Genomic DNA, 14,553 nt, shown 5'->3' on the forward strand with positions numbered 1-14,553 from the left:
AGTGTATGAAAATATGTCTTACAGTCTTGCACAGTAAGTTTTAAGGATTTTGACATATTTTTACTTGGAAAAAAATAAGAAATTTTTAGTGTGCTATAATTTTCAAGTTTAGTTCAGTGATAGTGATGGTTTTAGGGAGGTGTGTCTAATATATTCATGAAGTTTCTTTTAAGTATAACAATGCATTTGGATGGATAGAAAAATCTTCTTTTCAGTAAATGAATAACACTTTCAAATGCAGAGCGCACAGCTGCTGTTGTGCAGTTTTAAAATAATCATTATAATCATTAAATAATTGTGTGAGGAACTGCTATTTATTTAGAAAAAAAAAACTATTTGTTTCTCAAGCAAAACATTTTTAGACACAAAAGAAAAAAAGAAAGAATTTGAGCCCCAACAACAATTATATATGTTTTTTTTTTTTTTTTGCTTGCATTTAAAAAAAAATAAAAAAAAAAGCACAATAAGGACACAACAATCCTGGAAAGGCCTTTGAAATAAATTGCTACGATTTTGAGCATTCAATTAAAAAAAATTAAAGCACTTTTCTAAGCCAGCTGGTCCAGCTGAAGTATTTTCAGAATTCCACTGAATTAAATGCATTACTCTCTCCCTAAAAAAGATTGAACGTGACAAAAGTCGTTCACAGCTGCCATCAGATGTGAGTGCGTCCAATCAAACTGTGAAGAGTGAGATATCAAGGTCTCTGAACAGTGTTGCCACAGGCAAAGCAGAAGAGGATAATCCAAGTTCTGTGTTTGCTTTTGATGACGACGACGATGATGACGACGATGATGATGATGATCTTGAATATCTGCCACCGCCCCCACCGGACTTACTGGAGGAACCTTCAGATGATGCAGAGAACTTCCCTGACCCTCCAGCAGTGAATCGTATGGTAAACAGAGAGCAATACATCAGACAGAGAGAGCTATTAGAGTTGAAACGTCTCTGCAAACACATTCACCCTGATGTTAGGAAAGACTTGGAAAAAGAATTCTACAATGATGAGGACATTGAAGCAGTAGGAGACGTTCAAGAGGCAGCATACCAGTTTGAACACCCTAGTAGCAATTCGAACGAAAGCCCGGATCGCGAATATTTGGAGTGGGACGAGATTCTGAGAGGCGAAGTGCAGTCCATGCGCTGGATGTTCGAGAACAAACCTTTGGACTGCATTAAGAATGACTCAGATAACGAAGAGGATAGCGAAAATATTATTCAGCAGGAAACCATCGCTGGAGGGGACGTTAGGAACACGGCTATGATGTTCGAGATGCAGCCTGAGGATACACTGGGACTGCAACATGATTCAGCTAAACGGAACTATCTGGTGAATGAAGTGGGGAAAAGAGATGTTCGTGCGGCCGCTTGGTTGTTCGAGACAAAGCCGATGGATACGCTAAATAAAATTCACACTGATGATGAGCAAACCAAAGAGGTCATCTTCACACAAGAAGCCACTGAAGGGGATGTGAAGTCTGTTAGGTACATGTTTGAAAACCAAGAAATGGATTCTCTGGGAGACACAGAAACCATGGATGAGAAGCAACTACTGAGCCTGAAGTCTGTACTAGAGGAGATCAAGTCAGAAGTGAAGAAAGTCATATGGATGTTTGAGACGCAATGCATGTGTGTTATGAGGGAACACACCGGTGAAATGGTTCTGATTACTTCTGTCCGTCGAGAGGAGACAGAGAAAGGGGATGTCAAAACATCAAGGTGGCTCTTTGAAACGCAGCCTTTGGACGACATTGACATGGAACTTTCTCAGGTCAGGCTCATCTCCAGTGTATCCATGGAGGACAACCAACTGGATGGTGCAAAAAGGGGAAGGTGGCTGTTTGAGACTAAGAGGCTTGACTCCATAAACGCCCAGTGGGAGAGGCTGCAAAAGCAGCAGAAAGAAGAAATTCTTGGGGCGGATGTACGAAAACACTGCATGGTGTTCGAGACGCAGCCTATGGACAAGCTTAAAGATGATGCCAACTCCAGACCTGTCTCCGCAGAACAGATTATTGGAGGTAATGTTCGCTCTGTGAGACACTTGTTTGAAAACGCTCCACCGGATGAACTCAAAGAGCTTCCTGAGGTGGGAAAACTAAGCAAAAAGGCAGTGTTTGAAGAAGGAAAAGGTGATGTAAGACACCAGAAATGGGTGTTTGAGAATAAACCACTGGAGAACATCAAAGATGAGAATGATGAGGTAAACCGACTCAAGAAAACCATAGCGTCTGATGAAGAAAGAGGTGATGTGAGATATCAAAGATGGCTGTTTGAGAACCAACATTTGGAGGACATTCAAGAGGAAAAGAGAGAGTTCATGAAAACAATTGATTCTGAGCAAATAAATCTAAGTTACAAGGGTGATGTCCGCAGAAATTGTTGGGTGTTTGAGACGCAACAGATGGATACGTTAAAGGACGATTCCAATGCCAGGCCAGTAAGTGCAGAGGAAATTATTGGAGGTGACGTTCAATCTGCCAGACACTTTTTTGAGACTGCTCCAAAAGATGAGTTAAAAGAGCTTGCAGAGGTGGGGAAACTCAATAGAATGGTGACATCTGAGGAGAAGGGAGATGTTAGACACCAGAAGTGGCTGTTTGAGAGCCAGCCGCTGGAGCAGATCAGAGAGGAGAAAAAGGAAATAACAAGAACGGTGAATATGGAGGATATCGAAAATGTGGATGTGAGCAATTACAAGCAAATCTTTGAAACGTATGATTCAAGCCAATATGACGAAAGTCAGAAGATTCAACTTGAGGGTGTCACCACTGGCTCTGTGAGATCAAATAAAGATTTATTTGAGTCCATGCCACTGTATGCTTTGCAAGACAGCTCCGGACATTACCACGAAGTTAGAACCGTACGTCGGGAAGAAATCGTCAAAGGAGATGTTAAAAGCTGCCAGTGGATGTTTGAAACTCGCCCAATTGACCAATTCGATGAGAGCATCACTAAATTCCAAATCATAAAGGGCATAACCCAACAAGAGGTAGAATCTGGAGATGTCAAGATGGCAAAATGGCTTTTTGAAACCCAGCCTCTCGATGCCATTAAGTATTTTAGCAACATTGAAGACGAGGAGTGTGTTACTAAAGAAACAGCAGAAATAGTGAGAGGCGATGTTAAAACATGTAAGTGGCTTTTTGAGACCAAACCTATAGACATGCTTTATGAAAGAGATGAGTTTAAGAGTACAAAAGATTATGATGAAATTCAAAAAGGGGATGTGAAAACATGCACTTGGCTTTTTGAAAATCAAACCCTTGGTGCCATACAGGATAACTCTGAGACAGTGTTGCAAACTCGCACTGTGAAACAAGAGGACATTCATGGAAAAGATGTCCGCATGGCACGTTTCCTCTTTGAGACAGAGAACCTGAAGAACATTGCTGGAGAAGAGCAAGAAGCTTTTAAGAGTGTGACTGAGATAGACATACAATCCGGGGACGTGTCTCGGATGAAATACATATTCGAGACCCATTCTTCTGACGTGATGAGCTCAACCTCTGAGGATGTCATGAGACAGCTGAGGAGTGCTCAAGCTGAGGATATTCAGAAAGGAAATGTTGGAAACTGCAAATGGCTATTTGAAAACCAGCCCATAGATGCAATCTCAGAGACCCCCAGCGAGCTGAAAGGAGCTCGTACAGTACAAGATGTTCAGGGAGGCAATGTTGATGAAGGCAGATTCTTTTTTGAAACCTACTCGTTAGATAAGATTCAAGACGTGTCCTCTGAGGCCGAAATGAAAAAGCTGCAGAAAGTCATCAGAGAGGATGAGGAGAAAGGAGATGTGAAAACATATGCCATGATGTTTGAAACTCAACCTCTTTATGCCATCCAAGACAAAGAAGGCCATTATCATGAAGTGACCACACTTACAAAAGAAGAAATACAAAGAGGTGATGTAGTAGGAGCCCGCTGGTTGTTTGAAACAAAGCCTCTGGACTCAATTAAAGAGACGGATGAGGTCTACCTCTTAAAAGCTGTTACAGAGGAAGATATCCACAAAGGTGATGTCAGCTCAGCGAGATGGAGGTTTGAAACCCAGCCCCTTGATAAGATTGCAGAAGATGCAAAAATATCAATCAAAACTGTCGAGGACATTCAGGGAGGAGATGTTAAGACAAACAAGCATCGTTTTGAATCTGATGCAGTGTCTCAAAAATTGGTGCGTACTGTCAGCATGAGTGAAATTCATAAAGGGGATGTTAGGACAGCAAAATGGATGTTTGAAACTCACACAATTGACCAGATACATGCTGAAAAGTCAGAAGATGAGATGAACACTGTTGTTATGGAGGAACAACTGAAGGGGGATGTTAAACAGTCTGTGTGGCTATTTGAAAAGAATCCTCTTGATCTTATTAACGACAGTGATGAAAGTAAACAGTTAATTTGTGAAGACATCCCCAAAGCAGATGTAAAAACCACAACATGGCTTTTTGAAACAACACCATTCACTGAATTTAATGAGAGCAGTTTAGAGAAGACAGAAATCATTGGTAAAAGTGTCAAAGCCACCCTCGATGAACTTTACACCCAGAGAATGGTGGACTCCAAAGGCATCATCTTAGAGGCAGATGAAATTGGAGACGTTCGCATGGCTAAGTACAACCTCATGAATAAAGAAGCTCCCCAAATCCAAAAAGAAGAAATCATCAAAGGAGATCTACAAAACATCATGATTAACCTCCTCAACAGACAGGAGAAAACGGAGAGGAAAGTCATTATAAATGCAGAGGAGAGGGGGGACATCAGCAGCACCGTGCAACAGCTGCTGCAAGAGCGCAGTGGCACCTCTGTAGAAAAAGAGGAGATAATAAGAGGTGACATTCAGGAAGCCATAAACAACCTGCTGAAAGAGGAGAGCACTGGCAAACGGGGCATTCTCATTCAAGAAGACGAAAAGGGGGATATTCGTATGACCATCTACTCTTTATTCAATTCTCATGAGGAATCAAGCACTCAGAAAGAAAATATAGTCAGAGGTAATGTGAAAGGCTGCCTAGAGAGACTTTGCAATCCAGACACAGAGGAGATTGCGAGAATTAAAGTGGATGAAGCAGAAAGGGGAAAGGTGAGCTTTTACTCTACTTGTATTGAGTCTGGTGCACTGGATTACCTCAAAAAGCTGCAGGTAGAGCCAGATGAGGCCGTTCCAGGTAAAATTGAAAAAGAGGAAATCATTGGTGGTGATATTAAAGAAACCAAACTCAGCCTGACATGTAATCAAGCTCAAATCGGTCGCCTGGTGGACATGGAAGATATAGTCCCGGGCGATGTTCATAACACAGTTAAGGTTTTCATGACCGAGCCTCCAGTCTCATTTGAACATTTACAGAAAGAAGAGATTGTGAGAGGAGACCTGCAAGCAGCGATGAATTCACTGACACAGTCCGTAAACCAGACAGTTGTTTTGGAGAAAGAAGTAGTTGTTCGAGCTGATTTACCTACAACACTGAGGTCTCTAGAGGAGGCTCAGAATCAGCCCAAAGAGGTGGAAAAGCCCGAAATCATTCCTGGTAACATCAAAGGAGCACTAAAATCACTCAAAGACTCCACTTCCACCAAGGTGGAAATTGTCATAGAAGATTTATTGCCAGGTGACATCAAAGGTATGTTGAAATCGCTGGAGGAGGCCAAACATGCAGTGAGAGAAGTGGAGAAGGAGATGATTGTAAAAGGTGACATTCACACGGCAATACAAAGTCTACAAGAAGCGTCAAATGAGAGAAAGGTTTACCAGCAGGAGATTGGTGTCCAGGGAGATGTAAAAGGCAAGATTCAGATCTTACTCGAGCCTCCTCCATCTCCCAGAATGCAACGCAGGGCAAGCACAGAGGGAGACGTGAAGCTTTCCATAAAATCACTCTATGACACCCAAGAGCAAGTGCAATCAGAGAAAGAAGAGGTGATCAAAGGAGACGTTAAGGGCACAATAAAATCTTTAATGGAAACAGCACGGAGAGCGAGCCCAACGATTCCCCGAAGGGCGCCGATAAGAAAGGTCAAAGTTCCAGTCAAGACCTCGTCTCCGTCAGTGAAAGACATCACGGCACAGAGTCCTACCCCTGCAGTTAAAAACCTTGATATGAGCAGTGAATTACAGAGGAGCACTGACAAGCAATCAATGCAAAACAGATACGCATCTCAGGAGAGTACTGCAATCACCGGTCACACCACAACATGCAGCCAAGAGACAAAGACCACAGTGCTGGAGCACAAAACAATTGTACAAACACACGGTGTCAAAACATTAAAGACTGACTTCCGTAACCTCAAAAAGAGTGGCTGTAAGGGTTTAATCAGACTGGATAAAAGAAAACATAAGGAAATGTCTATGCCACCTCCTCCTTCTGACCCTGAACCCCCACTGCCTCCCCCTCCATCACCCCCTCTGGATTATGATAGCACCTCATTTCCCACTCCTCCTCCTAGCATCAGGGGTGATCATGATCTTCCTCCTCCCCCCACTCCTCCTCCTCCTCCTCCTTGTGATCCAGCCAGGACAGAACTTGACCATTTACCTCCTCCACCAACCCCACCACCTCCTCCTCTTGTTTCAGCCACAGCTGAGCTAGACCTCCTCCCTCCCCCTCCCACAGAGCAGGAGCTAGACTTCCTTCCGCTGCCTAGCATAACACCATCCAAAGCCACTAAAATGACTGTCAAACCCATCAAAGCGCCGATGTTGTGCAAAGTACCCAAGCTTGAGCCAGCAATTTCATTTGAGAAAATGAATGTGCAGGCTGCTCAAGAGACCAAGCGTCTAAAAAATGTCACCACATCATCAGTCGAGTGCAGCGTGATATCCTCTGAAATTCAGTCTGCTTTTACAAGACAGCCACCGGAATCTCCACGGCCTCCCAAGAAAGTTTTCGCCCCCTTGACACTCACTCCACCCGCCTCTCCTCCTCCACCATGCAAATCCCCAGTAAGCAAATTCAAAACCCCATTAATGCAAGCTGAACAGAACTACAGACAGAAGAGGGAGGAAAGCTGCACGCCACCACCGCCGCGCTCCCCGGCCTTTGAAATCCGTATGCACGAGTCAGTCAGCGCAGCCTTTGAAATGCTTTCTTCAGAGAGCATGGGCACGGTGCAATCAGAGGCAAGCATGTCATTTGATTTCACTCAAGAGAGAGCTCAAAAGAGTGTGACCAAATTCGAATCCGCTGCAGACTCATATGATTCATCCAAGCATACAGCTCTCTCAAACGCTCCCCCAAGCAAGGCTTTGATCGCTGCTGCAAATGAGAAATCTCCTCTAGAATCTCCTTTTATTTCCTCAGTTAAACAGAGCATTATCTCTAATCAGTCATCTCAGGGCTCTTTAGGTCAGCAACAGACCACCTCCACTTCATCTAAAAAGAAAAAGAAGAGATCCTTGACAACTAATATACAACAGGTGACGAGGACGGTTATTAATAACGCGACCAAAGAAGAAATAAAGGCCTCTGTCAAAACAGACAAACCTCAGAGTGTCTCTAAAAATATATCTGAGGATGTTGGAAAGGTTGTGAGCAGCATATCTTTATCTGAGGACAAAACAAAAGAGGAAAGCTCGCCAAAGAAAAATCAAGAAAAAAGCTCCCCACATCGATCCAAACCAAACAAAGAGAGTCAAATTAAGGATGCTGAGCAGAAGCCACAAAAGGTCGACAATCAAAAGGCAAAGAAAGTTAGCAAGAGCACTAAAGTGGAGAGCAAAGAGAAAACCACAGCTGACCAGGATAATGTTCAGGTAAAAGAAAGCAGTGAAAGAAACCCCACTGAAACAGAGGGTAAAGAGGAGAAAGAGGCCAAAGAGAAACCTGTAGGGGAGCCCCCTGCCACTCCAAAAAAGAAAAGGAGGAGTAAGAATAAGAAAGACAGAGAGGCAGCTCAAGGCAACAACGCTGCATCCCTCTCGCCCACAGAGGCCACGTCTGCGGAGCCTAAGTGGCCAGTCTTGAAATCTGATAAAAAACAAGAGGAAATCACTGTTGTGCAAACACAGCACACCATGCAAACGGGACACACAGAGGTCATCAAAACTGAAAGTACAGTTCAACAGCAGAGTTTCCAGGAGGAGGGCTTGACTGTGAAATTTCAAAAGCAGGCCGGTGGAAGCCAGCAGATTCCTGAGGAATCAAAAGATGAAAGCAGAAATGTTCCAATAAAAATGACAGGGAAATCTGCACAAAAGGAGCCTGCTGAGTCCTCGGCTGAGAGTGGCAGCACTCAAGCTGAAGCGCTGAAGATGTTGTCCCGTATCTCAGAGTTACAGGGCGTTTCAGGAAAAATGGACTCTAAGTCTGTGAAGACGTTGCTCAATGAGATGCCCGTCTGGCTTCTGGGGTCAGAGGAGAAGAGTGATTTGGAAGCGGCAGCGGCCGAACACAACGAACAGAAGCTCAAAGAAATCCTTGCTCATGTTAAAAACCTGGTTCAAGCTAAGCTAATGCACTTTGACGGCACTATTGAAAAGCATGAATGTGAGGACACCTCTGAAAAAGTTGTCTCTTGTGGAGCCACACAAAGGATTTCAAAGATTTCCATTGGTTCTACAAAGTGTAAATCGCAGAAGGTGGTCAAGGAGGAGACGAAGACAACACGCAAGAGCCGAAAGCAACAAATGAGCAGCGTTACAACTCTTGACCCCAGAGCTCCATCCCCATTGTTACGGATGCGCTCTCCCTCACCCACATTCATCACTATCGAGTCTACGAGGAGAACTGACTCGCCACAGAGAGCAGCACCCTCGCCTTCCCCAATGCCACCGACGCCTCCACCACGCAGGTCTGAGACGCCAAGCTCTCGCTTAAGCAGGGCCACTCCTTCACCCTCATCGAGCCGGGCAGATAGTCTGACGCGACTCAGAAATGCCACAGCTACGCTCTCCCGTGGAGCTTCGCCCGATCCGGTGCCACACGTGATTGCGGTCACTGGAAAGAAGTCAGAAATCGTGGAATCTCCTGCCACATTCCATCGGCAGATCAAAATCGAGTCTAAATCTGCTGAGAAGAAAGAGACTTTGAGATCTTTTGAAACTGCAGTGGTGACCGGTGAAGTGATTAATGCGAGTGTAAGTGGAGACGCTGTTAATATTCTTGAGCGTTTAGGCCCCAACACAGAGGACGCAAAGTCTGAAAGTGCTGTGAAAGAGAAGGAAAATCTCTCTAAGGTGGAATTATCTGGACTAGCCCAAACAATTGAGACGTCACAGAACAAAGTTGGTATTAGAAAAGACCCAGTTGACAAAACAGAGAAGCCTGGCAGGAAAACTGAGGACCTGGAGCTTGATATGGAAAAGAAAGCAAGCCAACAAGAGGATATACCTGCTTTCAACGTCAAGGATATTAAAAATGTTTTTGAAATGAGTGAGCAAAGTTCCCCCATCAAAGCGCTACAAAACAAACAGGAGGAACAGCAGTCAAGAGTGAGTGAAATTGCATCTGAAGGTTCAAAGCCTGAGCTTCCTCCAGAGAGAGAACAATGCTCCCAGCTGAGCTCCCCTCCACCCGTGCGCAAAGACGTGAAAGTAGACAAGTCTGTCGATCCAACAGGCTTTTCGGAAACAAAAGCATTCACTGAAAATTATTCTTCTGTTGACGAGTTTGGCACTAAAATGATCGGATCAAGAAGCTCCACTACGGTTTCCAAGCACACTCAAAGCGTCACGACGCAACGGGTGCCTTTTTCCTATGCTGATGCTGTGAAGAAAAAGACGTCAGAGGTGAAGGTGTCACCCGAGGCCTCTGCAGAGGAACTGATGAAGAACTTCCACAAAACATGGGCAGAAAGTGAGATTGTGTTCAAAAGCTTAGGTGTCACAGGTGAGAGAGCCATGCCGCCCGCTAGTGCATCAAACCGAGACTGCTGTGTCGGGTAAATATGCCTGCTGTGCATGATGGGAATGAAATTTAACAACAAACCACCACAAAACACCTGAGGTACATTGCCGTGTCAGACTGAGTGTTTTTAACTTTTGTTTTTCCCCAGTAGATAAATCCACATTTAGATGAGTACACACGTGTGTGTGTGTGAAACAAATGTGACTCGCTGCAGTTATTTGCATGTTAACAGAGGAGTTTGTTAATTAGATTTTTTTTTTTTAAATGTGTTTGTTCCTGACACACTTCACTAAAATAGATTTCCTTTATTTATTTTAATCAGTTTTTTTTATTTATTTTTTATACATTTGTCCATACCTATCTTATAACTAAAATATGTGTCCTTTATGTATTATTATTTTATTTTGTATTTTATTATTTTGGAATACCACACATAAATTTGTTCATACTCTCTGACGCATATCGCTAAAATATGTGTTTTTTTTTTATTTTTACACCACATATATTTTTTTCATACTGATACATATCACTAAATAGGTTCCATGAGAAATTACAGTCTAGGGAGCAGCCTACACTTTTGTGTTAGCCAATCAGAAATGCTCTCTGCCTACTCTCGCTTAAAGCACCTTCAAAAAATCAAAACAGACAATTTATCAGCTTAGAATTTCAAAAATCTCAATAACACTGAGTGCTTTCTCCATAATTGCTATTCATCTCTGTCTCATTAGCATTTGAGAGTGCTGCAAGAATCAAATATACTTTAAAACCAAAATGTTTTAGGGATTGATACAGAACGCCACACAGCCTTATTTGTGTTTCTCTGTATGACCTGAGAAAAGGCATTGGCTTTGTGTTTGTTTGTTTCTTTTTATAGACTGTCTGTGAGCTTGCATGATCATTACATTCCCCACAATAACCCAAATTATAACCCAATTCTTATTCAGAATATTGCATTTTGAACTAAACTAACCAGGTTACCTAAAACCACTGTGAAAAAGATTTAATAAAACGACTCATTATAGAAATAAAAAACAAGCATTTTTGTGTACAGTTTTTATTTAATGCACACTAGTATTCTTGTATTTGTGTTAAAGATCTCAAGTGTCACTTTATTTCCAGATTTGAGAAGTATTAATGCTGTAATGAATTGTGTGTCTGAACTCGTCTTTCACTGATGCTCTTGTTGCCAGGCTTGCAGATAACCTTACGTTGCAGTAGTGGATGTTATTAGGTGTGATTTGCCTGTGTTGCCCAGATGGACTGAGTGTTTGGCAAAGTGCTGCATGGGGATATTGATTGTGCACAAAAAAACGGAATTAAGTCAAACTTAAATGTTTCTTGCCAGATTCGAGTACCAAAGTCGGAGATGTGTGCATTGTGCAAGAAGAGGGTTTACCCCATGGAAGGCCTGATAGCAGACAAAAAGAAGTTCCATAAATCCTGTTTTTTCTGTGAGCACTGCAAAAACAAGTTGAGGTACGTCATGAAATATTATAAATAGTGATACTTGATTATTTATACTTAAGTATTTAAACATTCTAGTACGTCTAACAATGTAAGTATATTTTTGCATAAAGTGCCATTATTTGTAACTATAAGATAAAGTATCCTGCATAAAACCATCCATATGGAAAGCTTACAGTGCAGTTCTCATTTACAAACTGTGCAAATGCAGACAGCTCAATATATTTTCTGTGACTTATGAATTATGAAACTCTGTTTTCTGACAGCCTTGGAAACTTTGTCTCTCTCCATGGACATTTATACTGCCAGACACATTATAAACAACTCTTCAAGTCTAAAGGGAATTTCGAGGATGGATTTGGTCAGGGGTTGCAGAGGGAATTACTGGCCGGCCGGGATGCGGGGAACACGGACCACGAGGAATCGGATTGGAGATATTCACTTTCACAAAGCAGCATGTGCTCACTGTCAGACATGTTAGATAAAGAAGCAAATAAACCCGATCAAAGCCCTAACAAAATTGCGGTAGTGTGGCCCCCACAAGCAGCCTCTCTGAAAAAGTCTTTCTCTTTGGATCAGGATGTGAAATTAGTGAAACCCGTTTGGCCCCCAAAGAGCGAGACTTCAAAGTCTCCTAAGCACCAGCGTCGGAAAGCGTCTCAGAGGACCACACTTTAGGAGGAGTGCGACGAGGCCTTGGAGGGGCGAGAGAGAGACGTCTCATCTATCAGGGACACACAAAGAGTGTCACAACAGCAGTGAAGTATTGTGGGAACTTTAGAAACGCGAGGACACATCAGGATGATGAAGAGCTTCCAACGCAGGGTGAAAATATCGCCGTTGGACGGGTGAGGAAAGGTGGAGAGAGAGAGACAGTGGTGGTGAAAAGGTAACAGGAAGTTGATAAGGATCATGGGAAATGACAAATATGTTGTGTCTATATAAAGCAGGCGCAGGTTCAGAAGGTTTGTGTGTTATGTTGAAAGAAAGAACTATAAGAAAGTGAAATATGAAGATAAAAAAAAAAAAAAAAAATGTCCAGGTCACATTTTACCCCATAATCAACAAGAAAAATTTGTTGCATAAAGAAAATAAAGCCAGTTTTTTTTTTTTTATGACAATTAAGTTTTTTTTTTAAGTTAAACACAGTTATCTTCACTGAAAAAAAATATTTGTTGAATTTAATAAAAAAAAATTATCGTAAGTGGTGATTTTAGCTACATTTAAACAAATGCATTAAATTGAACTAAAATGGATTAAGTTCAACTTAATGCATTTGTTTAAATGTAGCTAAAATAAATTGTGTGCAACCACTAACGATATTTTTTTTAATTAAATCCAACGAATCATTTTTTTCAGTGTTCCTATTTTCAAATTTCTCCCAAAAAAATCCCATTGTCAATGCTATAATGTGAAAAAATATATTAGTTAAATTATTAAAGTTTTAAATGTTATTATGGTAGTATTTGTTGTGCTCTTTATTCTGATTTAAATCTAAAATAAAATTATACTATAGTAATATATATTATGTTTAATTCGATTGCTTAATAATCATTAAAATAACATCATTACGCAAATAATCTCAATGCTTTAAAAACAGGCTTTATTTTCTTTTTTCATGCAGAATAAAATTTCTTGCTTTTGTTATTTATTTATTTATTTAATTATTTTATTTTCTGGTTGAAATGTGACCTGGCCATTATTTCATGATTCACGCTCGTGGACAGATTTGTAATGCAGCAATTTGAAAATTTCAGTTATTTCCAATGTTTCAATATGAAATAGCTGATATTCAATTTCCAGGTGCCAAATATGAGGGTCAGTTCTAAATCTTCTGTATTTTTTTACACTTTACCAATTTAAAAATGGTGCAAAACCTTTCTATTTCTATTTAGGAGAATGGTCTCTGCTTTTCTTCAGTAGAAATAGATTTTCTACAATGCATTTATTCAAGTCCATGGAGAGAAGACAATTTATCACTAAATTGAACTCTGTAGATTTACATCCCCATATTTTTTTGTATGCTTTATAAGATTATAATATATTCTGGGGGTTCTTTTCACATTTCAATTTTTTTTTTTTTTTTTTTTTTTTTTTTTACTTCTTCCTGTGCAGCACCTGGAGTGCTGTGTGGGAGGAAGGTGAACAAAACACACATTTGTAAATCTCTTTGTCTTGTTTATAATAGATTTGTATGTTCTTATCTCTCTCTAAACAGAAAGTATTTTGTGAGGAAAATGATCTTTTTAGAGTTGCCTTCTATGATTCGTCCCTGATTGTTAAATCGTCTTGCTAATTTAATAATGGAATTACAATAAAGACGTCTTGATGTCACCGTTTATGCATTCAGGTTCATTTCTTCATCTTAACGTAAACAAAAATTCTGACATTAGTTACTCACTCTCATGTGGTTGAAGTATTCCTTAAAAATCTCCTGTCTTGTTGTGTTGAGCACTATAGTGCATCAAGGTTTTTATATTTCTAATTTAGCACAACACTACAGACTGAAGCACTTTTCCACTGAGCAGAAGCTTACTCTTTTGAGCGTCAACGAGCGAGACCTTTGAAATAAACCGTGCTGACACATGATCACATGAACGACTGGTCATTTCAACTGGACTTTAGCTGTTATTGTGCTTTAACTGCAATCCCTCATCATCACTCACAGTGAGAATTTCAAGGTGTAGAGGTTTAAGCAAACCCGTAAGACTGTTGTAAATCAATAGCTCTTGCTGTACAGTCGCCTTAGGGAGAAGTACTAGATTGATGGATGTTGGAGCACTCGGCGCTCTTTTACAACAGCAGCTTTAAGATCTGAAAACACACTCATCCAGCGGGCCATTGTAGGGAGAAGGGTCATTATCAAATGCTATGTGAATTTTTTTTTGATTCATCTGGAACAGATTTGGTCTCATTTGTACTGTGCATTAAATAAAAAATAAACTAATAAATAAAAACATGCACTGCCGATCTGTAATGTTTTTGAAATAAATTAATTTGTTTGTCCAGCAAGGACGCATTACATGGAGCAAAAGTGTCAGTAAAGACCTTTATAATGTTGCAGAAGAATTCTGTTTCAAATAAAATGCCGTTCTTTTGAACTTTCTATTAATCAAGGAATCATGGAAAACATTGTATCCACTGTAAAAAGTGATCAGTGGACTTAACTTAAAAAAGTGAGGAACAAAGTGAGTAAATAAACTTCATGCGTAATTGAAAAAAATGTGTTTATGTGAACTTGACA

The 14,553-nt window shown here is 40.9% G+C and overlaps 1 protein-coding gene across 1 annotated transcript in view; it reads left to right on the forward strand.

The window, feature by feature from the left end:
• The window catches only part of xirp2b (xin actin binding repeat containing 2b), a 38,914-nt gene extending 25,280 nt beyond the window's left edge, over positions 1-13,634 (forward strand). The window contains exons 7-9 of the mRNA XM_081367571.1: positions 623-9,827; positions 11,191-11,321; positions 11,576-13,634. Coding sequence (XP_081223697.1) covers positions 623-9,827; positions 11,191-11,282 — 9,297 coding nt within the window. The 3' untranslated portion in view covers positions 11,283-11,321; positions 11,576-13,634. The remainder of the gene's footprint in view (positions 1-622; positions 9,828-11,190; positions 11,322-11,575) is intronic.
• Positions 13,635-14,553: the final 919 nt, after the last annotated feature.

This window comes from Scardinius erythrophthalmus, assembly GCF_964197995.2.
Source record: "Scardinius erythrophthalmus genome assembly, chromosome: 6".
In the NCBI taxonomy this organism is placed as follows: Eukaryota; Metazoa; Chordata; class Actinopteri; order Cypriniformes; family Leuciscidae; genus Scardinius; species Scardinius erythrophthalmus.